This window comes from Podarcis vaucheri (assembly GCF_965113315.1).
Source record: "Podarcis vaucheri genome assembly, chromosome: 1".
Lineage (NCBI taxonomy): Eukaryota > Metazoa > Chordata > Lepidosauria > Squamata > Lacertidae > Podarcis > Podarcis vaucheri.
The window spans coordinates 9,869,929-9,895,648 of NC_138759.1; the positions used below are offsets into that span (position 1 = coordinate 9,869,929).

General features: G+C 45.3%; 1 protein-coding gene across 1 annotated transcript in view; it reads left to right on the plus strand.

Annotated features, from left to right (window-relative positions):
- The window catches only part of PRKCH (protein kinase C eta), a 106,055-nt gene that overhangs the window by 41,676 nt on the left and 38,659 nt on the right, over positions 1-25,720 (plus strand). Inside the window, exons 3-10 of the mRNA XM_082217824.1 lie at positions 7,998-8,148; positions 9,207-9,241; positions 10,420-10,508; positions 11,813-11,942; positions 14,415-14,542; positions 16,428-16,571; positions 17,044-17,217; positions 23,589-23,743. Coding sequence (XP_082073950.1) covers positions 7,998-8,148; positions 9,207-9,241; positions 10,420-10,508; positions 11,813-11,942; positions 14,415-14,542; positions 16,428-16,571; positions 17,044-17,217; positions 23,589-23,743 — 1,006 coding nt within the window. The remainder of the gene's footprint in view (positions 1-7,997; positions 8,149-9,206; positions 9,242-10,419; positions 10,509-11,812; positions 11,943-14,414; positions 14,543-16,427; positions 16,572-17,043; positions 17,218-23,588; positions 23,744-25,720) is intronic.

A 25,720-nucleotide genomic window follows, 5' to 3' on the forward strand; every position in this document is an offset into this window, starting at 1 on the left:
AACCATATTAACATTTGCAGTCCATGAGAGGTCCTCCGAGATATAAATGCCCAGGTATTTAAAACTACCAACCCTCTCCACTTCCTCGCCATTTATGTGCAATGGTAAAAATACACTTTTCTTTCTCCTAAAGTCAATTATGAGTTCTTTGGTTTTTTTGGTGTTAAGCATAAGATTATTTTCTTTACACCATTGAATTAACCCCTGTACTTCTTTCCTATAAGCAGTCTCATCGTTCTCACTGATGAGCCCCACCACTGTTGTATCATCCACAAATTTGATGATTGTGTTGGACTTATACAGTGGGTGCAATCAAATGTGTACAGAGAATAGAGAAAGGGACTTAGCACGCATCCCTGAGGGGCTCCTGTGCTTAATACTAGAGTAGAAGAATAGTAAGGTCCCATTCTCACTGTCTGCGGCCTATCAGTCAGGAAATTCCTTACCCACAGACAGATCTTCTGATGTATACCCAAGTTGGTCATTTTAAGAAATAACCTGTCTGGCAGAATTGTATTGAAGGCAGAACTGTAGTCCACAAACAACAGCCTTGCGTAGGTTCCCTGTCGTTCTAGATGACTCAATACAGTATGGACGGCGATGGAAATAGCATCATCAGTAGATCTGTTTCTTCTGTATGCAAACTGGAACGGGTCTAAAGTGGATGGAAGACTAGCCTTAATGTAATCTAGCACCAGTCTCTCAAAACATTTCATAACAACAGATGTTAAAGCTATTGGTCTATAATCATTGAGAGATACCACCACTGACTGCTTGGGGACTGGCACTATAATCGATGTCTTCAGGCAGGTAGGGACAAAACCCTGCAACAGGGATAGGTTGAAAATGTCCGTAAATACGCCGGCTAATTCTGCAGCGCAGTCCCTAATAGCCCGTCCCATGATTCCATCCGGTCCAGCTGCCTTCCTGATGTTAATGCTCCGAAAGGCGCGTTGTACGTCACAGGTCTGTAATAAAAGTGGTTGTCTATCAGTAGTAGTTTCTGATGACGTGCTGGTGGCCAATGCTGTAGTGACGGTAGTTCCAGTTCCCTCCTCAAAGCGGCTAAAAAATTGATTCAGTTGATCAGCTAGGTGCGCACTGCTGCTAGCCAATTCATTTTTAGTATTTTGCCCTGTAATTTGTCTCAAGCCTTGCCATACTCGACGAGGGTCGGAGCTCTCAAAATGTTTTTCGATCCTCCGGCAGTACATAGCTTTGGCGTTCCTAATGCCCTTTTTCAATTTGGCTCTAGCTTCTCTATACTGCTGCGCATCACCAGAGTGAACAGGCAGAGATATTGGGAGTGGAATGTTGAACAATCTCAGGACTGGGCAAGGCATATGGGTCCCAAGATTTTGCGGAAGTCGGCTGTTAGCCCCAGTGGACCAAAAGCAGGGGTGCAGCTGGAACCAGGCAGGGATCAAGAACTAAAGCAGCAATTCAAATTCAGCATCCTTGGTAGAGTTCTCATGTGCAAAAAGACAAGACCTAATAACACAGTTTTGTTTTGTTTTGTTAAAACACACACACCTTGCAATACATTTCCATGTATGTTCTGTCAGTCTTCTTATTTTTTGGCAATCACACATAGCCAAGTAAGATTGTCTTCCATGAACACAGTCTTAACAGGGAGTCTGTAAATGACCAATTCTGGATCCACACATCCTTCCACAGTGGAGACACAGGTTTCCAGGTGGGAGTTGATCACGGTGTGGATTTGCCAAGTGTGCCTTCCTCTTAGCACGTTTCTCCCTTGTGTTCTGAGTTTGAGTGTCTTCAAAGCCCATGACACCTTTGGTAGAGGCTGTTCTCCAACTGGAGCACTCGCAGGCCAGTGTTTCCCAGTTTATACTACATTTTTTTTAGATTTTCCTTGAGAGAGTCTTCAAACCTCTTTTGTGGACCACCAGCATTAGGCTTTCCATTTTTAAGTTGGGAATAGAGCAGTTGCTTTGGAAAATGATAATCAGGCATCCGCACAACATGACCAGTCCAACGAAGTCGATGTTAAAGAATCATTGCTTTGATACTGGTGATCTTTGCTTCTTCCTGTATTTCCTAAATTTTTGGAGACATCGTTCATGGAATCTTTTGAGGAGTTGGAGGTGGCGTTTATAAGTGGTCCACATTTCACAAGCATACAGTAAGGGTACTGTCAGTGATTCACCCTAGGCAACTCCTAGGTGAGATGCAGTGAGATGCAAGTAAATACTGTCATTGCACAAGCAGAGTCACACAGGTTGACCTGGAAATCCTGTATAGTTCTTCTGGGTCAGGAGAATTCAATGGCTGGCCCGAGTGGGTGGAGGTGTTACGGAGCTTTGGAACAAACAGTTGATGCTCCAACCAGTAGGACTTGTGGCTCACCACTCAGGTGAGTGGCACACAGGTGTGCAGGCTCCTGGTCCTGTGGGTTTTCAGCTATTCTAGATACATCCGCAGTTAAGATTGTGAGCGATCAGTTTGACCTTGAACTTTCAGTTGTTTATTTGAAGGGCTGTCATGGGACAGTCCTCTGTTAAGTTCACCGTCTCTCCCACCATGGCGAGAGGCCTTATTTCTATCAGAATTGTGCCCATTGTTTCCAGATTTGCATATCAATTAGCAAAAGCAAATGCTATGCAAAACTATTCTCTTTTAGCTTTCTTGGGTAATACAAAAGTGTCAACTCTACTTAATCTTAGGCCTTCTGGCAAAAGGGGTAAGATCTCAAGACAAGTGCTCAGAAGCAAAGGGGTGAGGGCTGGATATATTTTGCCATTCAATCACTCCATCCATCCCATGATATTCACTGGGCTTCAGTCCTGGAGCACTAGGCATTAGCATGAACTTCCTCTGATCTGTCTCCTATCCCACCAGGCTCCACCCTATAAACTGCTAGGTACCACCTCTTAGCTCTCAAGCTCCACCTGCTGTGCCTAAAGGTGTGAGTCTTAGAAGACCTGGCAACTCGAAAGCATGTCTCCCTCACCTGCTTATAAGATCCTGCTCTGTCTAAGGTTACAGAGAATGAGTGTTATGGAAATGCAAGGGGAATGAAGAGGACATCTGTAAGTGCAGCCAATTTTAATTCCAAACCTATTTCCAAATTTCCCAAATAATGAACCTTCTTCCTTTAGGGCAGCCTTTCTCAACCTGTGGGTCCCCAGTTGTTGCTGAACTACAACTCTCATCACCCCTAGCTAGCAAGGCCAGAGCTCAGGGATGATGGGAGTTGTAGTCCAACAACATCTGGGGAACCACAGGTTGAGAACCATTGCTTTAGGGGAAACTTCTCAATATGTAAATCAGGAGGTCATTAGTAGTCTAGACAAATGGAGAGAGAGAGAGAGAGAGAGAGAGAGAGAGAGAGAGAGAGAGAGAGAGAGGCTTTTCCATGAATATCAACCAGAATGGACTTTACAATAAAAATAACTGTGTGGGGGTGTTTCTGTTTGTTATTATGGTATATAGTTTTAGGTTGTAAAACACCCTGTGATCTTCTGATGAAGGGTGGTATAGATTTCACACACACACACACACACACACACACACACACACACAGTGCTTTTTTTTCTTTAAAAACATGTTTAGGGGTACTCTCATTCCGTCTGAGACTCAGGAAACACAGTGACAGGAAATGAGGCCACCATCGGGGGTAGCAACAGAACTGACGATTTTAAATTCTTAGTTTCTTCTCCCACTAAATTTACAAAATGTTTAGGGATATGCGGAGCCCTGCACCCCCCCCCCCAGGAAAAGCCGTGTGTGTGTGTGTGTGTGTGTGTGTGTGTGTGTGTGTGATACATTGAATGGTTTCCCCCTCTGGAAGAACCCACAAGTCAGGAACATGTGGACTAGCTTGTAAATAAGCTTGCTTTGCACCTGGCAGTTTCCATAGAATCAGAATTGTAGAGTTGGAAGGGACTCCAAGGGTCATCTGGTCCAGCCGCCCGCAATGAAGGTTTTGCTTCCCCCTGCCCTCATTCTTTCTAGGCTGGAAGCCCTAGTGATTGGAAGAGGAGTGATTCCTTCTTGCACTTTGGCTATAATCTAACATGGGTGTCCCATTACCATGAGCACCCTCAGGGGACAGGGACCCAATCAGGGTTGCAGGAGGAGCACAGATCGAACAATCCAAGGTCAAGCAACTGAGAAGTATACCTGAAGGAGTGTCTCCACCCCCATTGTTCTGCCCGGACACTGAGGTCCAGCACCGAGGGCCTTCTGGCGGTTCCCTCACTGCGAGAAGCCAAGTTACAGGGAACCAGGCAGAGGGCCTTCTCGGTAGTGGCGCCCTCCCTGTGGAACGCCCTCCCACCAGATGTCAAAGAGAACAACAACTACCAGACTTTTAGAAGACATCTGAAGGCAGCCCTGTTTAGGGAAGCTTTTAATGTTTGCTGTATCATAGTATTTTAATGTTCTTTTGGAAGCCGCCCAGAGTGGCTGGGGAAGCCCAGCCAGATGGGCGGGGTATAAATAATAAATTATTATTATTATTATTATTATTATTATTATTATTATTATAGTTGCATATATGAAGTTGCCCATTGGCAGTTAGAAGCAGCTGGAAAACTGACTTAGGCACACAAGTCGCCTGCTCACAGTCTTTTTTACAATTGTGTATTCCTGTTTAAATTATAGTCATGGGCTGCATCTACACTGCTATAGAAAAACGCTCTGAAAAATCCGTTTTAAAGCTCACAATGGAAAATTTCATAGAGTTCCAATTTCAACTCCAGAGCGCCATCTGGTATTTGAATAAATATTGTAATATAAAAAATTAGAAATCACTTGAAAGTACCAAATAGGCCTAGGATTAAATTAGGATTTAATTAAATAAATGGGATTCAGAACAGTAAGAAAAGTGAATAAATTAGATAACAGCTGGAAATGTTTTTCTTTAAGAATGATATTGGAAAGCTGTTATATGCAGATACGAGGAAATTCAGAAGGGAGGGAATGGAGGAAGTCAATTAACAATGTAAATAAAATTTGGGTTTTAAGGGATATGGGATAAAGATTATGTTTTTTATTGTTGTGGTTTAAGTTTTTTTGTATGTTTTTCTGCTGTTGTTTTTCCTTTTTGCTAGGTTGTTTTTGTTATAATTGTGAACATTTAATTAAAAAATTTAAAAAAGAAAGAAGGAGAGGGTGTTGTCTAAGTCATGGAATGGATCATTGACATCAATGGACTTGAGTACCATATTTTTTTGCTCTATAAGACTCACTTTTTCCCTCCTAAAAAGTAAGGGGGAATGTGTGTGCGTCTTATGGAGTGAATTCAGGCTGCACAGCTATCACAGAAGCCAGAACAGCAAGAGGGATTGCTGTACAGCGATCCCTCTTGCCGTTCTGGCTTCTGAGATTCAGAATATTTTTTTTCTTGTTTTCCTCCTCCAAAAACTAGGTGCGTTTTATGGTCTGGTGCGTCTTATAGAGCGAAAAATACAGTAATTTGATTTCAGTGGGTCTACACTGGGTAGGATTTAGCTGGATACAACCAATGATTGCTAAATTTGCATCTGTGCGTATAAATCAGCATATGCAACTCTGAGTCCTTTCCTTGCTTTCTTTGGCAATACATAAGTGGCCACCTTAGACAAACAGACGTCTGTCCAAATTCTTCAGTGTGCAAGAATCCAGTTCCCAAGCCCTTTCCTGATGTGCGATGTCTGAGTGTGATTTGGAAATAGCTACCTGGCTCTTTCCTTGGCCAGTCATGGAGCAGAATGACAGACAAGTGTGTGTAAAGGCACTTATAAGAGCCATGTGTCAGTGTGGAAACAGGAAGATTGTGATGTGCAGCTTTAAAAATAGCCATTCTGAAGAACTGGAAGAAATTAATAGCAGGTTTTGGAACCCATCATTCAGTGCCTTAACACTCCTATTGGTGTTTCTGAGAACACTGGGGGTTTTTTTTCTACTCATATGCAAATTTAATCAGTTAATCATCTTGACATTCAGCTAATCTGGTGGTAGCCTTAATATAGTGTTATGTGCACCTCACTTCGCCAAGATTTCAGGGGTGCGGTGCTTACAAAGCTTTGATTTCCTTTGGAAGGAGGTCACCGGAGGCTTCCTGGTGTTTGGCGATGTTTGCATGTATTTACAAATATACAGGTTGAATATAGGTGGAGGCACACAGCTTAAAGACTGCAATACATCTTCCCCAATCCAACGTGTTGCCCAGATGTTGCTTTCTGGCCCAACTGGTGGAGGTTAATGGGAGGTGGCCTCTGTCAACAACATCTGGAAGGCCACAGTTTCCATACAGTATAGTACTCGAATCTGGAACTGCCCTTGCACGAGCATCCTTACTTTCTGGCACGCTGCTCTCGCAAGCTCTTTCAGGGATGTCTGAGTTCACGCATGGTCTCTTGAGAGCATCCCAGAGACTGCTAGGCAAGGTGGTCAACAGGGAGAGCTTAAAAGCTCTTTCCGCTTGGGGGGGAAACCTGGCAAAAAAGAGCTTTTAGGTTCTCTGCAGTTAATTTGCACGATTTCAGCCGGCCGGCATCCAACTGCACAAGGTTGAAAGTTGGGTGCTTATACGATCTGATCACACTGCAGCGATTCAGACAGAGCTTCGAGATATGAGAATAATAATAATAATTTAATAATTTTTATTTATACCCCGCCCTCCCCAGCCAAGGCCGGGCTCAGGGCGGCTAACAAGCAATAATAAAAACAAGTTGAATGAATACAACTTAAAAACAAGATTAAAATACAACATTGAAACACTGAAACATTAAAATGCAGCCTCATCACAGGAGGAGAAAGGAAAAGGAAAGAGGAGGAGGGAATCAAATTGGCTCCAAGCCAAAGGCCTGGTGGAACAACTCTGTCTTACAGGCCCTGCGGAAAGAAATCAGATCCTGCAGGGCCCTAGTCTCATGAGACAGAGCGTTCCACCAGGCTGGAGCCAGTGTTGAAAAGGCCCTGGCTCTGGTTGAGGCTAATCTGGCTTCCTTAGGGCCCGGGACCTCTAGGGTGTTGCTATTTATGGACCTTAAGGTCCTCCGTGAGGCATACCGGGAGAGGCGGTCCCGTAGGTACGAGGGTCATAGGCCGTGAAGGGCTTTAAAGGTCAAAACCAGCATCTTAAATCTGACCCTGTCCTCTGCGGGGAGCCAGAGCAGCTGGAAAAGCACTGGGTGAATATGCTCCCAGGGCAGAAAAGGATCTGCAAGCAAAAAATAAAGGATAGGGACCATATGATCCCAGAAGTGGAGATCCTGGGTTTCAGAAGGCGATTGGATGGCTGATGGAGCAGAGAGAATGAGGGGGAGGAGAGGAGATAAGGAGGAGCAAGGAATGAAGGTGCTTAAAGATACAGTGGTACCTCAGGTTAAGAAGTTAATTCGTTTTGGAGGTCTGTTCTTAACCTAAAATTGTTCTTAACCTGAAGCACCACTTTAGCTAATGGGGCCTCCCGCTGCTGCCGTGCCGCTGGAGCACGATTTCTGTTCTCATCCTGAAGCAAAGTTCTTAACCCGAGGTACTATTTCTGGGTTAGTGGAGTCTGTAACCTGAAGCGTCTGTAACCCGAGTGAAATATACCCGGAGTCAAGAGTGGATTTCATGCTCTTTATTCAGCTCATAGTAGTGAGGAGGAATGGAAGTTCCCCCACAATATCTGCTTATATACATTATTTACACAATGGGCTGCATGTGATTGGCTATTTCCGGGATTCTCCTGTAGGCCAATCAGGTTGCAGATTCACTTCCACCTGGAGCTGGATTGGGTGGCTCCTGTGGACCAATCATACTGCTGCATTGTTCTAGGACCAATCAGACTGCTGCATTCTGAATCCTATTGTTCTAGGACCAATCAGACTGCTGCATTCTGAATCCTATTCAACTCAGTACATAACATCGAGGTATCACTGTATCATGTTTTGAGATAACTTGTGGTCGACAATTAAAGGAAAAGAGTGGCAAATAACCGAGAACTAGTACTGATAAGCATTTGCTTCCCTGTTTTGTCTCCTTTACCTTTGTACACGCAGGAACTCTCCAGAGGGACAGAATATTTAAGAACTTCACCCGGAAGCGCCAACGGGCTATGCGGCGGCGAGTCCATCAAGTCAATGGGCACAAGTTTATGGCTACCTATTTGCGGCAACCCACGTACTGCTCGCACTGCCGGGAGTTTATCTGGTGAGAGAGAGGCTTCGAAATGGAGAGTCTTCCCATTGTCTCTTGCTAATCCCTTCGCTAGGAACAGCCCTACCTGCAACAATTTCTCTCCGCAGATCAAAGAGAAGGGGCCACAACAGAGGCACAAAGTGCAGCTCTCTGACCTAAGATAGGGGTGGAAAAGATAGAGCCATCGTGTCTGCTTATGAAGATTTGCAGGCAGCCCGTAGAATATCTAAAGGGAAGGGGGAGGAATTAGATTCACCCTAAATTTAAAGGTGGATTGGCCTGATTTGCACTGTCTGCAACATCTGTGCCGAACAGTGGCGTAGCGTGGGTTGTCAGCACCCGGGGCAAGGCAAGGAATTTGCGCCCCCTAACCCGTGGATTTGCGCCCCCTAACCCTAACCCCCAGATGTTGCGCCTGGTGCGCCCGGCCCCCCCTGCACCCCCCACACTACGCCACTGGTGCCGAAACGCAGCCATTGTTGGAAATTTGCGCTTCTCCAAATTTGGTTCTTCAGTCAAGTAACATGTGCAAAACTGCATATAGAAGGGTAAAGAGTTGTATCCAAGTAATATGGAGTAGGCCCATTGAAATGAACCGACCTAGCTCAGCTGTGTCCATTAATGTCCAGTGGTCCTCTATGAGTAGGGTGAACTTTGTATTCAACCCGAAGCATGCATAAGAATGCATATATTATTAGTGAAAACAACATACCGAAATGTTCGAGAGAATTGCCTTGCAAAAATATTACTGTTAGGCCAAATAGTGAAACTTCTTTAAATGTATGGTTTTTTGTTTTTGTTTTCATACGCAAGAGAAGCCTATGAACCTGCTATGTCTGTCCAGGGAGGGGTGGGGAGCAAAAAGGATCAGCCGTGATTGCGTCAGTCTGCTCTGACTCTGCTCAAGGAGAGGTGAAAAAGTCTCCAAAAGAGCTGTTTTTTACATTTGCATTGTAAACTGTGTCACTGCTGCTTTCCCAGCCACTGTGGTGTTGTGTACAAACCTGACCTGATTTTGGCTCTTTTATCTGTTCCTGAGTCATGCGCTTTCTCTGTTTTGTCTCCAACAGGGGAGTATTTGGAAAGCAAGGATACCAGTGCCAAGGTAGCGTGCCTCATCTGTCTCTCGCCGAAATGCACATGCCACAAATTGGCCTTTTCTATTGCCGCACAGACCCCATTAAAATGCATGGGAGATATACTCAAGGCTGGTTCTCAGTGAATCAGGCCCATGCTGAAGTTTAGGCTGAGGTTATGCATATCTCTGGGTGTGCTGGTAGACAACATTAGTCATACCAGCTAAGGCCATTTTGATCTGAAAGGGTCCATTCGGAGTCCATATGACGCAGATGGATATCGCCAAATAATTTCTCTGCCTCTCTGTTGATACAAAATAAAAATAAAAAAATCCTTCCAGTAGCACCTTAGAGACCAACTAAGTTTGTTATTGGTATGAGCTTTCGTATTTGAAGAAGTGTGCATGCACACGAAAGCTCATACCAATAACAAACTTAGTTGGTCTCCAAGTTGCTACTGGAAGGAATTTTCTTTGTTTGTTTCGACTATGGCAGACCAACATGGCTACCTACCTGTAACTATCTCTGTTGATAGTTATATTGGTTGCAATTGATGGTCAGTCTATTCTGGAGAAGTCCGGTCTGTCACTTCTTGTCACCCCTATGTGGGGGACGATGAACCTATGGAACTCCTTGCCACAAGATGTAGTTAGTGGCAACTTAGAGGGCCTTTGTAGGGGGGTGGAACGGGGAAAGGATTAGACAAATGGATGGAACACAGACCTGTCATCAGCTATGAATGTTGCAATTGCCTTGATGTTTGTAGTTTGTTGTTTGCCCCTGTAGTTAACAGCAGCCTGGGGGATTTCATAGAGTCTTAGAATTGTAGAGTTGGAAGGGACCAAGATTTCAATCTCCTGCAACGCAGGAATCTTTTGCCCAACACGGGGCTCAAACCCACAACCCTGAGATTGGCAGTCTGATGCTCTACCGACTGAGCTAGGGTGCTGTTAGGGGATCAGCACAGGGGCAAATGGTTAAATCCGCCCCTTCCTCCTGTGCTTTGACTCCAACACCTACCCATCACCTCCGCAGCTCCTTTGAGAACAAGATAAAAATGTTGGTGCTTCCATTTTCCAGGGCAACTAATAGATGTTGACCCTGATATATGTAATACAGAGCATTGGGCTTCCCAGTGATTCTTGTCGATCTCATCTTCCTGTTCTGTTTCAACCCTTTCCCCCCCATGCCTGCGTCTGTTTTCCAGTTTGCACGTGCGTCGTACACAAGCGCTGCCACCATCTCATTGTCACAGCTTGCACGTGCCAGAACAATAGTCACAAGGTGAACACAAAGGTAAAGCCACAGTTGCACATTTGGGGTTCTGTAGCTTATTGCAATGTAATTTATTCACCTCTCTGTCGATCCGCCTGTTTCTATAGAGCAACACACTTTGTTTAATGCATTTTCAGGCTGTGGGTTTGCATGTCTACTTGGTGCCAGGGTCTGTTGCTTTTGTGTGATAAAAGATGGATGGCTGTACCCTGCTGAGATGGAGTAACTTCACCCTATGTTCCTGTGCCACTTCCACCTTTGTCCTGGAGTCGAATACAACCTCCTTAGGTCCATTCACTTCAATGGGCTTAATCCTCTGACTTATGCCAAGTCCGTGAATAAGTGAATAAGGAGTGGGCTATCTTTAAGGAATACATCAAAATTTATGTGGAAAAAGTAGAATTTCTGACAGATATTGAGTGAATCCAGAAAACGATTAGAGTGAAAGGAGAGTATAGTCAAGATAGAAGAAGAGATTAAAGAAATAATGGAATGCGTTTAAGCTAATTGGAAAAATAAAGTAGCATAACAAGAACGGCTGGAAGTCAAGAGAAGAGCCTGGAGAAGAGGAGGTTAAGGGGTGATATGATAGCCATGTTCAAATATATAAAAGGATGTCACATAGAGGAGGGAGAAAGGTTGTTTTCTGCTGCTCCAGAGAAGTGGACACGGAGCAATGGATCCAAACTACAAGAAAGAAGATTCCACCTAAACATTAGGAAGAACTTCCTGACAGTAAGAGCTGTTTGACAGTGGAATTTGCTGCCAAGGAGTGTGGTGGAGTCTCCTACTTTGGAGGTCTTTAAGCAGAGGCTTGACAACCATATGTCAGGAGTGCTCTGATGGTGTTTCCTGCTTGGCAGGGGGTTGGACTCGATGGCCCTTGTGGTCTCTTCCAACTCTATGATTCTATGATTCTATGATTCTAAGTCACTTGGTGGGTGTTCATGTACGGTAGGAGTGTAGGCATGTTGATATGCACAGTATTGGTAGGTGTTATATAGAGTAATGTAGGTATGTTTTATGTTATGAAAATAAGGTAGTGTGTTGTGTATGTGTATTGTGTAAAAGTATATGTATGTGTTTTATATGTTAATAAATTTTTAAATAATAAAATAAAATAAAGGCTTGCTAGGCAGTTAGAACTAGGCAAGTTAGAAAAGCATTGCATTGTTTCTGCAAGGCAATGGAAGGTGTAACCCTCCATTGGCTATTAATGGTATTTTTTGCTGGGAGGGAGAGGAGGATATTCTTGTGTGTGTTTTTACTTGATTTCCCACCTCCCCAACTAACCAGCCTTTCCTCTATTGCTGCTACCTCCTCAGATTTCTGAGCAGAGATTTGGAATCAACATCCCTCACAAATTCCGGATCCACAATTACAAAGTTCCCACCTTCTGCGACCACTGCGGCTCTTTGCTTTGGGGCATCATGAGGCAAGGTCTACAGTGCAAAAGTAAGCCAGAATTCAAATTACTTTCTCACTTGTTGTTTTATTATAGAGTTGTTTTATTATTTATAGAGCCAGTGTGGTGTAGTGGTTAAGAGCAGTAGATTCGTAATCTGGTGAACCGGGTTCGATTCCCCGCTCCTCCACATGCAGCTGCTGGGTGACCTTGGGCCAGTCACACTTCTCTGAAGTCTCTCAGCCCCACTCACCTCACAGAGTATTTGTTGTGGGGGAGGAAGGGAAAGGAGAATGTTAGCCGCTTTGAGACTCCTTAAAGGGAGTGATAAAGCGGGATATCAAATCCAAACTCTTCTACTTCTTCTTCTTTTGCAAAAGGCCAACAGCCCGTTCCTCATATGATGGTTTGGGTTTCCTGTTTGCGAGGGGAAGCTGTTGAACATTCATTCAAGTTTGTACTTCCCCCCAAGCAATGAAAAGTCCCTAGTCAGAGCAACCTAGGGTCTGGTTTCTTTTGGATGAGAGAGCACCAGAGACCTACGGTGTCTTTGTCATAATTGTTTCATTTGCAAATATACAAGCTGAGCATTTGGAAGGGCTGTGGCTCAATGGTATAGAGCAGGTTCAATCCCCAGGCCTTTCCAGATGGGGTTGGGAATATCTCCTGCTTGAAACCTTGGAGAGCCGCTGCAAATACTGAGACAATACTGAGTTAGAGGGACCAATGGGTCTGACTATGAACTTGGCAGCTACTCTGTTCCTATTTAAATCAATCTTCAGAACCACGAGGGCTGGAATCGTATTATAATTAATGGAGGTGCCATAGTGTCAAGAGCAAGTGGACAGTAAATCACACGGTGCGAGTTGGAGTTAACTCTTCATTAGCAAGAACACGATCTGCTCAGACTTGGCTGAGTGTCAGAGCTAATGAGCACAGCAACTCATCCCTGGGAGGGCTTGTCCCATGCATCAGTTGCTGACGCTGAAAGTCCCTGCCTCCCCACAACCGTTAATAATAATAATAATAATAATAATAATAATAATAATAATAATAATAATTTTTATTTATTTATTTATTTATACACCGCCCATCTGGCTGGGTTTCCCAAGCCACACTGGGCGGCTTCCAACAGAATATTAATATACAATAGTCTATTAAACATTAAAAGCTTCCCTGAACAGGGCTGCCTTCAGATGTCTTCTAAAAGTCTGGTAGTTGTTGTTCTCTTTGACATCTGGTGGGAGGGTGTTCCACAGGGCGGGTGCCACTACCGAGAAGGCCCTCTGCCTGGTTCCCTGTAACTTGGCTTCTTGCAGCGAGGGAACTGCCAGAAGGCCCTCGGAGCTGGACCTCAGTGTCCGGGCGGAACGATGGGGGCGGAGACGCTCCTTCAGGTATACTGGACTGAGGCTGTTTAGGGCTTTAAAGGTCAGCACCAACACTTTGAATTGTGCTCGGAAACGTACTGGGAGCCAGTGTAGGTCTTTCAAGACCAGTGGTCTCGGCGGCTGCTCCCAGTCACCAGTCTAGCTGCCACATTCTGGATTAATTGTAGTTTCTGGGTCACCTTCAAAGGTAGCCCGAAGTAGAGCGCATTGCAGTAGTCCAAGCGGGAGATAATTAGAGCATGCGCCACTCTGGCGAGACAGTCCACGGGCAGGTAGGGTCTCAGCCTGCGTACCAGATGGAGCTGGTAAAGAGCTGCCCTGGACACAGAATTGACCTGCTTCTCCATGGAGAGACTCTCCCCGCTCACTAAACCTTGTTGCCTCTACAGCTTCTAACTACAGCTTTAGGTTCTCATAACTGGCTGACAATGAGAAGTCTTCAGCCAGGCCTTTGGCTAATTAACATCCTATAGCCTTCCAAATGTGCTTTTTGGGGGGATGGTATTGGTTTGTTTTGCTCCTGTTCTTGTTTTTATTGTGTATTTTATGTTTTCATCTTGTATTTTTATGCTGTGAACTGCCCCAAGATCTTCGGACGAATACGAATTTAAGAAATGACATAGGGATGCGGGTGGCGCTGTGGGTTAAACCACAGAGCCTAGGACTTGCCGATCAGAAGGTGGGCGGCTTGAATCCCCGTGACGGGGTGAGCTCCCATTGCTCGGTCCCAGCTTCTACCAACCTAGCAGTTCGAAAACACATCAAAGTGCAAGTAGATAAATAGGTTCCCCTCCGGCGGGAAAGTAAACGGCGTTTCCGTGTGCTGCTCTGGTGTGCCAGAAGCGGCTTAGTCATGCTGGCCACATGACCCGGAAGCTGTACGCTGGCTCCTTCGGCCAATAAAGCAAGATGAGCGCCGCAACCCCAGAGTCGGTCACGACTGGACCTAATGGTCAGGGGTCCCTTTACCTTTAAGAAATAACATAACATAAATAAACAGCCAGGCAGATGCCATTGCCCTTCTGCCATTCTAATTCAGGTTTATGGAAATATTACCTTGTGCATTGCTCAGTGCATTGATTCTGCCCCCGCTTACTCTTTGTCCCATTTCTTTCTTTGTCCCTCTTTCAGTATGCAAAATGAATGCACATATTCGTTGCGAAGCCAACGTAGCACCGAACTGCGGCGTGAACGCTGCAGAGCTGGCCAAGACTCTGGCGTGTATGGGCTTGCAACCAGGAAACATATCTCCAAACGGGGTAAGGCTTTGTTTATCCCTTCTTTCTGGCCCTCCCCTCTTCTCTACGTCAGGAGCTCAAATCGAATCCCGCAGCACAGAGGAGCGCACAGGCCAGATGAACAGTCACTCGTTGGGTTGCTTTTGCTAAAGAGCTGCCCCACCCTCTAGCACAAGGGGTGGGGGACGTGTGGCTCCAAAGGTGTCCTTGGGATACAGTTCCCAATAGCCTAAGCAAGCATGTCAAGATGATGGGAGCCAGAGTCCAAAACTCCTTCAAGGCACCAGGATGGCAGAGGCTGATGGCAACACCTAGGCGGTGTTCAAAACAGCTAGTGAAACACAATTAGAATCATGTTATTTAGTCGTTTAGTCGTGTCCGACTCTTTGTGACCCCATGGACCAGAGTACACCAGGCACTCCTGTCTTCCACTGCCTCCCGCAGTTTGGTCAAACTCATGCTGGTAGCTTTGAGAACACTGTCCAACCAAATCGTCCTCTGTCGTCCCCTTCTCCTTGTGCCCTCCATCTTTCCCAACATCAGGGTCTTTTCCAGGGAGTCTTCTCTTCTCATGAGGTGGCCAAAGTACTGGAGCCTCAGCTTCAGGATCTGTCCTTCCAGTGAGCACTCAGGGCTGATTTCCTTCCGAATGGAGAGGTTGGATCTTCTTGAAGTCTGTGGGACTCTCAAGAGTTTCCTCCAGCACCAGAATTCAAAAGCATCCATTCTTAGGCAATCAGCCTTCTTTATGGTCCAGCTCTCACTTCCATACAGCACAATATATCCCAAGGGAGCAGAAAAGACTATTTATGTATGCTGTGTGGGTGTTATTGGCCCAGAGATGGAAAGAGGATAAAGTCCCTGGCAGAGAAGAAGGGCAGATCAAGTTGATGGACTATGCCGAAATGGCTAAAATGTCCGGAAGAATCAGAAATCAGGAAGACCAAAATGTTAATAAGGAATGGGTAAAATTTATAATTTATCTTAAAGACCATTGTAAACAGCTAAAATTGTTAGTAGGATTGGAATAACACATATAGTTTAATGGTGAATTTTGGACACAATGGAGATATAAAATATTTGGATCATCATAAAAGATAGATGCAGGAGGAAATAATTAATAATAGGACCCACAAAGGGGAAGAGTGAAGTCCAAGAGATTCATTGGAATCTTCTTTTTATGTTGTATGATGGATATGTGACTGTAAAATTTTAATCTGAAAAACCAAATAAAACCAAATAAATATATTTATTTTTTTAAAAAAATCATACAACACATCAACACTTTAAAACAATGCCACACTAAAATATATGCCACACTAAAATATATAATAGCAGGCTTGATAATCCCACCGCAGAGCCTTGTTTTTAGAAGTATTTTTTTGTGGCGGTGGGAGAGATATGGGTGCCCCCTTTGCCTGAAGTGGCAGCAAGGTTTTCTTTTGGAGGAGTTAAAGAGCAAACAAAGAGGGAAATTTTTGGCCACCTTCCATCTTAATTTCGCCCCTGAAAATTCTAAGAATGTGCCTCCCCCAAATGTCACCAAATACAGTATCTTTGTGAGGGAGAAGTGTTTCCACAAAAGTTGAGGGTGGGTATTCAGCCCACCTCAACCGCAAAGCCTCAAAACAGTCCCCACAGTTGCTCATAGCTGTCAACTTTTCCCTTTTCTTGCGAGGAATCCTATTCGGAATAAGGGAATTTCCCTTTTTAAAAAAGGGAAACGTTGACAGCTATGCTGTTGCTATTAGCTTACTCGATCAGACGGAGCAAGTTCATGTCCCTCATTGTTATGGAGAAAAGAATGCAAACATCATGTGGGTGTGAATACGTCAGCTATGGCGCTTCCTTGCAAAAATAAAATAAAATAAGTAGTGGCTTGCTGCCTTCTCTCTCCCCCTCCCAGAAACTGGTCTCCAGGTCAACGCTGAGGCGACAGAAAAAAGAGAGTGGAAAAGATGGCAACGAAGTGGCTGAAGTCTCGGCAAGCAAGCTGAAAATTGAGGATTTGCTGTTCATTAGAGTTCTGGGAAAGGGCAGTTTTGGAAAGGTAAGAGTTCCTCGTCGACAGAACTTGCTCCTCAGTTTCTTCTGTGCAACTTCCATTTCATTTCCACAGGATTTGCGTGTAGAGGGGAAGGAAAACTGGGTTGCACCCAATTTCCCGGCCATTTGGTTCCACCTTTGCATACTTACTTATTTAAGGACATTTGCAACCCGTTAACTTTGAATAAAGATATCTAAGCAGTGTACGAAACTCAATATATAAAAAACAACAATTTAAAACCATTCCTCTTTGCATCACTACTTAATTAACCTATTTCTATTTGTGCCCATAGATTTATTTATTTTTTTAAGGTGGGAGAAAAGCAGAAGAAATCAGAATCTCCTGCCCAGCACCAAATGAGCTCAAATTCTAGCATAAAAAGCCCCTCTACCCAGTTCCCCCACAACATCCATCGTTTTATAAACTCGTATCTCCTTTCCCCGCAAACTAAAAACATTTCTTTCTGCCTGGTTAGGTGATGCTGGCTAAAACAAAACAGACGGGATTCCTTTATGCCATAAAAGTGCTGAAGAAGGATGTGATTCTGCAAGACGACGATGTGGAATGCACTCTGACGGAAAAGCGGATTTTGACCCTGGCCAGGAATCATCCATTCCTAACCCAGCTCTACTGCTGCTTTCAGACACCTGTAAGTATTCTTCTCAACCTCCACAGCAAAATCAGCCTTAGGAACACAGAGATCTTCGCTTCCTAAATGTATAGTATAGAGAGGATCCTGCTGGGATAGCTCAGCTGGTGGAACATGAGTGTTATGTACTGAGTTGAATAGGATCCAAAATGCAGCAGTCTGATTGGTCCTAGAACAATAGGATTCAGAATGCAGCAGTCTGATTGGTACTAGAACAATAGGATCCAGAATGCAGCAGTCTGATTGGTCCTAGAACAATAGGATTCAGAATGCAGCAGTCTGATTGGTACTAGAACAATAGGATCCAGAATGCAGCAGTCTGATTGGTCCTAGAACAATAGGATCCAGAATGCAGCAGTCTGATTGGTTCGCAGGAGCCACCCAATTCAGCTCCAGGTGGAAGTGAATCTGCAACCTGATTGGCCTACAGGAGAATCCCGGAATTAGCCAATCACGTGGGGCCCATTGTGTAAATAATGTATATAAAGCAGACATCCTGGGGAACTTCCATTCCTCCTCACCACTGTGAGCTGAATAAAGAGCATGAAATCCACTCTCGACTCTGAGTATATTTCAATGAGACTCTTAATCTCAGGGTTGTGAGTTCAAGTCCCACGTTGGGTCAAAGAAGATTCCTGCCTTGCAATTCTACAATTCTATGATTCTTTCTGCAAAAAGCTGACAGCTCTGGAGATGAATCTACTTGTCTTGACTGCAATACAGTTTCTGACTTTGCAAGGAACGGGCTGTGTTTTCCTGAGAGTGAGCACTAGGTGGCAGGCGTCGCAAGTGAAAAATGCAGCCAGTCACGTGACCCTTAAAAAAAAAATTCCCAGGAAAGGTTAGCTGAGGAAACGAGGCAGCAGCTGCCTCATTGGGACCTCACAACCACAGTCCGCATTCTTGCCAAAGGACAGGCTTGTGAGTCCCTCGGCATTAACTTTCCTCACAAGCATTTCAATAAAACGGGATTACCAGTTTTCCCTGGGAGCGACTCAGCTTTTGAGAGGCTGATCTTCCTCTTTTCATACGTTCCCCACAATGCCTGCCAAGGAAACCGGCTGCCTCCATGCCATACCATTAAAGCACACAACTCACCCCCCCCCCAGGGCCGGCCCACCCATGAGGCAAGGTGAGGAGACCGTCTCAGGTGGCAGGATGCACATGGGCAGCAGATCCAAGGAATGCAGCACTCACTGTTGTTGCCACTGTTCCCGATTTAGCTCCTCGCTTGCCCCTTTTTCCCTGGCCGGGGTAGCGGGAGGTGGGGTGGGGTAAGCCGCCATTTTGTGGTTCGCCTCAGGTGCCAAAATGTCTTGCGCCCCAAAGAGTCCTGGGAGATGCTGTTTGCTGCTCACACAGCCACGACCCCCAGCACCCTTAACAAACTACAGTTCCCAGGATTCTTTGGGGGGGAAGCCATGTGATTTAAATGTGTGGTGTGTACACAGCTGCGGTTGTTGCTCACGGTGAGCAAGGCTGTTTTCAAAACTTCCAGTGTTGATTCCAGGGCGGTCTTTGGGCAAGACAACCCATCTGGGCCCCCACCCAAATGAGTCCACCTCCTCCCTGCAGCAAGTACTGGGGGATCTTATCAGTGACCCCCTCCTAAAGTATTGTTGTCGTTTAGTCGTTTAGTAGTGTCCGACTCTTTGTGACCCCATGGACCAGAGCACACCAGACACTCCTGTCTTCCACTGCCTCCCACAGTTTGGTCAAACTCATGCTGGTAGCTTCGAGAACACTGTCCATCCATCTCGTCCTCTGTCATCCCCTTCTCCTTGTGCCCTCCATCTTTCCCAACGTCAGGGTCTTTTCCAGGGAGTCTTCTCTTCTCATGAGGTGGCCAAAGTATTGGAGCCTCAGCTTCAGGATCTGTCCTTCCAGTGAGCCCTCAGGGCTGATTTCCTTCAGAATGGATAGGTTTCATATTCTTGCAGTCCATGGGACTCTCCAGAGTCTCCTCCAGCACCATAATTCAAAAGCATCCATTCTTCGGCGATCAGCCTTCTTTATGGTCCAGCTCTCACTTCCATACATCACTACTGGGAAAACCATAGCTTTTACTATATGGACCTTTGTTGGCAAGGTGATGTCTCTTGGCAAGGTGATGTCTCTTCTTATCAGTGACCCCCTCCTAAAGTATAGGCCCTCAGTACATGTCCAGTTGTACCAACTCTTGATGCCAGGTCTGAAAACATCCCCCTTGCCTCTTTTTCCTTTCCTGTTTCAGGAAGCTTTTAATGTTTCCTTTCCTCCCCCCCCCCCCGTTTTTATGGAAGTTTTTAATGTTTGGTGTCTTATCCTGTTTTTAATATTCTATTGCGAGCCGCCCAGAGTGGCTGGGGAAAGACAGATGGGCGGGGTACAAATAAATTATTATTATTATTATTATTATTATTATTATTATTATTATTATTATCATCATCATCATCATTATTATTTCCTCTCCTCTCCCTCATTTGAGTCACACAAATGCTTTCCTGCTTGACATAGAACCAGCTGCCACGTCACCAGCAGCAGACTAGAAAAATAACCCAGAATGAATTGCCAGGAAAGATAGGGTCGCAGAAACAGCCTCCTGACCGTCGTTGTTGATACAATAATAATATTCATTATGATTCATTATGGAACCGTTCCCAGTCCCTCCCTCCCTCCCTCCCTCCCTCCCTCCCTCCCTCCCTCCCTCCCTCCCTCTCCCTCTCTCTCTCTCTCTCTCTCTCTCACACACACACACACACACACACACACACAAACACAAACACACTTACACAGGTCTCTGCTTGCAACAATGATTTCTTTTTCCATTTTATCTTTTAAAAAGATTATGTGCTTCTTGCAGAGCGACTCAAAGTCCCTTTGCACCAGGCTGGGGTGGGTTGGATTGGGCAGAGGGGTCGCTGCGCCAGCCTCCCGCTGGTTGGTTGCCAGTTGTGGCGGGATGCCAGAGTCACAATTCTGGCTCGGAGCTCCTCCTTCCTCCTGCCAAAGGGGCAGGTGAAAGTGATGTGGGTAGCATCCTCGCCAGCGGTGGCCAATGAAAAGCCCTTTCACTTTTTTTGCAGGAGGCTCTTGGGACTGAACCCAAGAATTTGTGCATGGCAGCGTTCACTGAGCTACCAGCCTCACCTTTGAGAACTCAACTAGATCAATTTCTGAGCACATGAACATGAAATTTATTACAGTCAGAGACCAGCTTGTGAAACACAAATGGAACTACAATCCCAATAGCAAAACAAACATTTAAAACAATATACAACAATGGATTTTAAGTTTAAAAATGTGATAAGGCATATAAACACATAAAAACTTTAAGATAGACTGACTTAGAGAAATGACCCAGAGTGACCTGTGGATCCAAGTTTGGGAATTTTCTTAACAAACTAGATTGAATCAGGGGATGGAGAAGATCAAATTTTTGCTTTACCGGGAGGTCAGCAAACCTCACCAGCAAGGGGTCAATGGTTTCTCTATGTGCCTGATTATAAAAGGGACATCTTAAAAATATGTGTTCGGGGCTTTCTATATCCCCCAATGAACAGGTGCAAATTCTCTGGTCATATGGGACTTTTTTAAAGGACCCTTCCAAGACTGGCGAGGGCAGAGCCGAGCTTCTGGCAAGTGTAAAAGCCCTTCTTGCATTTTTGGATACAAGAAAAAAGAGATATGCTGCTGGTTAATTTCTGAGTACCTAGGAGCCTCCTAAATGTTTCTCGTTTTTTATTGCAAGCCTTTCGCTCATTTACAGTAAAAAAAATTCTCTGCAGCCTTTTTGTTCGGCTGGATTCCAGCCTAGAACATTGTGCAATGGGGTCTCTCTCTCTCTCTCTCTCTCTCTCTCTCTCTCTTCTGGTCCCCATGTCCAATTGCATGGCCTTTTGATGCCACACAGCTTCCTGTCGACGCCAGCTTTTCTCTGCCACTTCTTAGTACTGCCAGCTTCCGCCCCGGATAATATGGTTACAAAAGTTGGGCGCCGACCCCTCACTCTCTGCCGAGTGGTAGCAAGATTGGTAGCAAGAACAATTTCATTGTTCTGTATGGGACAATGACAATAAAGATATCTATCTATCCCAGGGGGTTCCAGGCACTCACCCAGGGTCTGTGTTCCTCTAGAGTACTGAGACGTGGCAGAGACTGCCGTTCCTTTAAGAAATGTGGTTTATTCACCTATTTACACCTTCAGTCTGCATGGAGAGAGTCCAGGGACTCAGCTGCACAGCCTCAATTATAACGTTATAAGTGCATTATAAAAATGTGACAGCAGATGGCACTGTAGAGCTCAGTGACAAATTGCGCATATATATGAAGTTTTTTTTCATAGCGTTTTTTTATGTCTGTGTAGATCCAGCCCAGATCTTACAGCATGGCCATATCAAGAGGGGCTTTCCACCCATAGTAGTGCAGCCCTGAAGCCAACACATCTCTCCCAGCCTCCCTTCAGCCAGCCTGGGAGAGACTCCTGGGGTGGATCTAAACACGGGGGAGGGGGTGGAAATAAGTAAGAAATTAGATCATTTTAACAAAAGAAAAAAATCTCTATGAAAAAATCGAGTTTTAAAATTTTCCGCCCTCTGGCGCCATCTGGTGTTGCATGTTTATAGCTCATTCAAATTGCCATTTCTTTACTAATGTAGGTGAGTCCCTGCCTGAAGCCTAGAGAGTCACTGCCAGTCAGTGTAGACAATACTAAGGAAGATGGAGCATGTTCCTCTGTTCTTCCTGTCCCTCCTGCAAAATACTGGCAGCCTGGAGGGAACCTTAGCGTGTCGTGTGAACATTCGTTCATTTGTGACTTTCTCCCTCATTGTTTTTTTAATGGAAAACTTTCATAAATGCAAAATTGCTCCAGAGGCTGGGGTGGGGATAAGGTTTCTTGTGCTGTGCACACACCATGCATTTAAAGTACAAGAATCTTGGGGACTGTAGTTTGTTAAGGATGCTGGAAATGGTAGCTTTGGGAAGGGTAAACTAGAAGAAGAAGAAGAAGAGTTTGGATTTGATATCCCGCCTTTCACTCCCCTTCAGGAGTCTCAAAGCGGCTAACATTCTCCTTTCCCTTCCTCCCCCACAACAAACACTCTGTGAGGTGAGTGGGGCTGAGAGACTTCACAGAAGTGTGACTGGCCCAAGGTCACCCAGCAGCTGCATGTGGAGGAGCGGAGACGCGAACCCGGTTTCCCAGATTACGTGACTACCGCTCTTAACCACTACACCACACTGGCTCTCTACAGTTTGGTTTAAGTGTATGGTTGTATACACAGCCTTGGTTACATCACAGGAGCTAGCCAATCTGTGCTGTGCACAGCCACTGCTTTGTGCAAATGTGCAGAAGCTCCACTTTGGAAAAGAAAGGTGTGATTGGGTTGAATGGGGTGAAAGTGCTTCCACAGCTGCTCCCACCTTCCTAAAAATGTTGCACCCTTCTTCATGCACAACTATTGCACAAGTTGCAGTGTAGTCGTGACCTTCTTAAGAAGCCCATTGTGGGTACGAAGGACTGTAATCGGACCGCTGCTGTGTGCACATACCTGAGATAAAACTTAGCCACCTGGTGATTTCAAATATCTGCGGTGAATTTTTAGGTGGCTGGTCTTGAGGCCTAACTTTGGCTCTTTGTGTTTGAAATAGCAGAGGACATCGCTCTCAGGGTGTGGGAACGCTCATCGCATTTGAATTCCCTTCTGGTGCGCTCAGGCGCCGGCCATGAGATAAAAGATTGCCTGGCTGGCTTTCGTTTTCCTCTGCAAGATAATAAACAAGAGTAGCTCTTACTAGACTGAGGCAGTGCCGGATTTACGTATAAGCTAAACAAGCTATAGCTTAGGGCCCCATTCTCTTGGGCCCCCCTAAAAAATTTAATGGAAAAAACCACTGGATGTTCATTTCTAAAATATAAGATAAAAAACAAATAAATTAAAACCTACATACAGCAACAGTGTTTTGTGTTGTGTAGGCTCCAATGAGGTAAGTAATGGGCCTGCCTGCTCCCTAAAATATCACTGGTTTTAGATACCTATTAGGTTCATAAATTACCATATAGCATATATTTAACAACAACAAAACTGCGACAATTTGTTGTTGACAAAGGACAGCTGGACATATCGAGGGCCCCATTACCTTCATTAGCTTAGGGCCTCATCAAACCTAAATCTGGCCCTGGACTGGGGGAGTGTCTGAGAGCAGCCCATAGGGGCTTTGCCGATGCTCCTCAAGCATTCAGCACTTCCAACACTTAATGATTATTTAAAATGAATTTAATCAAAGCAGTGTGTGAAATTTCAGGCTGCCTGTGACGTGGTGCCTCAGTGCATTGCCAGAGTTACCAAACGGGCTCCCGTTGAGCATGGTGTCTCAATGTCTTCTGTTAGGACCGCCTCTTCTTCGTCATGGAATTTGTGAATGGAGGGGACCTGATGTTTCACATCCAGAAATCCCGTCGCTTCGACGAAGCCCGAGCCCGGTTTTACGCCGCAGAAATAATTTCGGCCCTCATGTTCCTCCACGAAGGAGGCATCATTTACAGGTGAGCAAGAACACCATGCAATAATTTGTTGTTGTTGTTGTTGCTAATTAAATTAAATGAATAAATTCCATTTATACCCTGCCCTTCAACTAATGATGACAGGTCTGTTCACAGCATTAAACCCCCCCCCCCAAATGAATAGACCTGGGATAGCACAATCAGTAAAGCACGGGACTCTTAATCTCAGGGTTGTGGGTTTGAGCCCCACGTTGGGCAAAAGATTCCTGCATTGCTGGGGGCTGGGCTAGATGACCCTTGTGGCTCCTTCCAATTCTACGATTCTATGCCTCCTTCTCTTTTTAGAATAATAAAATCAATAAAAGCAGCCTCACAGGGAAATGTCAGCAGGTGCCATTTTTTCCAGCCATATAGCAGTACAGTGGTGCCTCGCAAGACGAAAAGAATCCATTCCGCGATTCTCTTCTTCTAGCGGTTTTTTCGTCTTGCGAAGCAAGCCCATTGACGGATTAGCGGATTAGTGCTATTAGCGCTATTAGTGGCTTTTAGCGGCTTTTAGCGGCTTATCTGCTGATTGGGTCAGCTGATAAGCGGCTTAGCGGCTTAGAAAAGGGGGGGAAGGAAAAAAAACCAGCAGGAACTCGCAAGACATTGTCGTCTTGCGAAGCAAGCCCATAGGAAATTCGTTTTGCGAAGCACCTCCAAAACGGAAAACTCTTTCGTCTAGCGAGTTTTCTGTCTTGCGAGGCATTCGTCTTGCGGGGCACCACTGTATGTGGGGAAATCAAACACCCTCCCCAATTCACCCTTTTACTGGCTCACAGCCCAACACCTGCTGCCAGCTTTTTTCTTGAAGCTATTCTCCTACCAACCTTACTGTACTCTTGTGAAACATGGATCACTTATAAACGCCATCTCCAACTCCTCAAAAGATTCCATCAATGGTGTCTCCAAAAATTTTTTACACATAATTTGGGAAGACAGGTGAACTAATGCCAGTGTACTGGAAGAAGCAAAGCTCGCCAGGGATGAAGCGATGATTCTTCAACATCAACTTCGTTGAACTGGTCATGTTGCGTGGATGCCTCATTATCGTCTTCCAAAGCAACCACTCTATTACTTAAAAATGGAAAGCGTAATGCTGGTGGTCAATAAGAGAGGTTTAAAGATGTCTCAAGAAAAATCTAAGAAAATGTAGTATAAACACCGACAACTGGGAAACACTGGCCTGCAAGCGCTCCAATTGGAGAACAGCCTTTACCAAAGGTGTCGTGGGCTTTGAAGACGCTCAAACTCAGGACGAAAGGGAGAAACACGTTAAGAGGAAGACATGCTTGGCAAATCCACACCATGATCAACTACCGCCCGGAAACCTATGTCCCCACTGTGGACATGTGGGGTCCAGAACTGGCCTCCACGGTCACTTACGGACTCACTGTTAAGACCGTGTTTATGGAAGACAATCTTACTCAGCTATGAGGGATCCCCAAAGAAGACGAAGAAGTTGATGGCAATCTTCAGAGCTGGTGAGCGTCTGGAAACCAGAAGGGCAGAGGTGGCCCATCCTGACCTGTCATGGCCGACTATAAATCAACAGAGACAGAAGCAGAGCTCTAAGGAGGTGGTGCTGCGAATTACCCAAGTTCTTAAATACTGGTGATGCATTTATCACTCCCATCATACCCAGCTAGACCAAAGTAGGGAGCTGCGCCAGCGCAGTGTTGGGTGGTGCCCATTGCCCATTAGGACTGGCAGGGCACAAAGCCAACCGGAGGTGGAGCCAGTGGCAGGCAGATGAAGCTGATTCTGGCTGTGTCACCATCTTCCTTCTGAGTTTTACAAGTGTGACATGGAGAAGGAAGCGGGTAGCCATGGCCGCCCTCTGGTCTGGTTGCAGTTCAGAAGACAGGCAGGTAGGGGCTTGCTGGGGGCTGTTGGAGGTTGATGGGGCAGTGCCCCCTTTCACCCTGCTAGACTAGCCTCCATTCCCTCAGCAGTTGCTGACTCTAGTACAGGCTT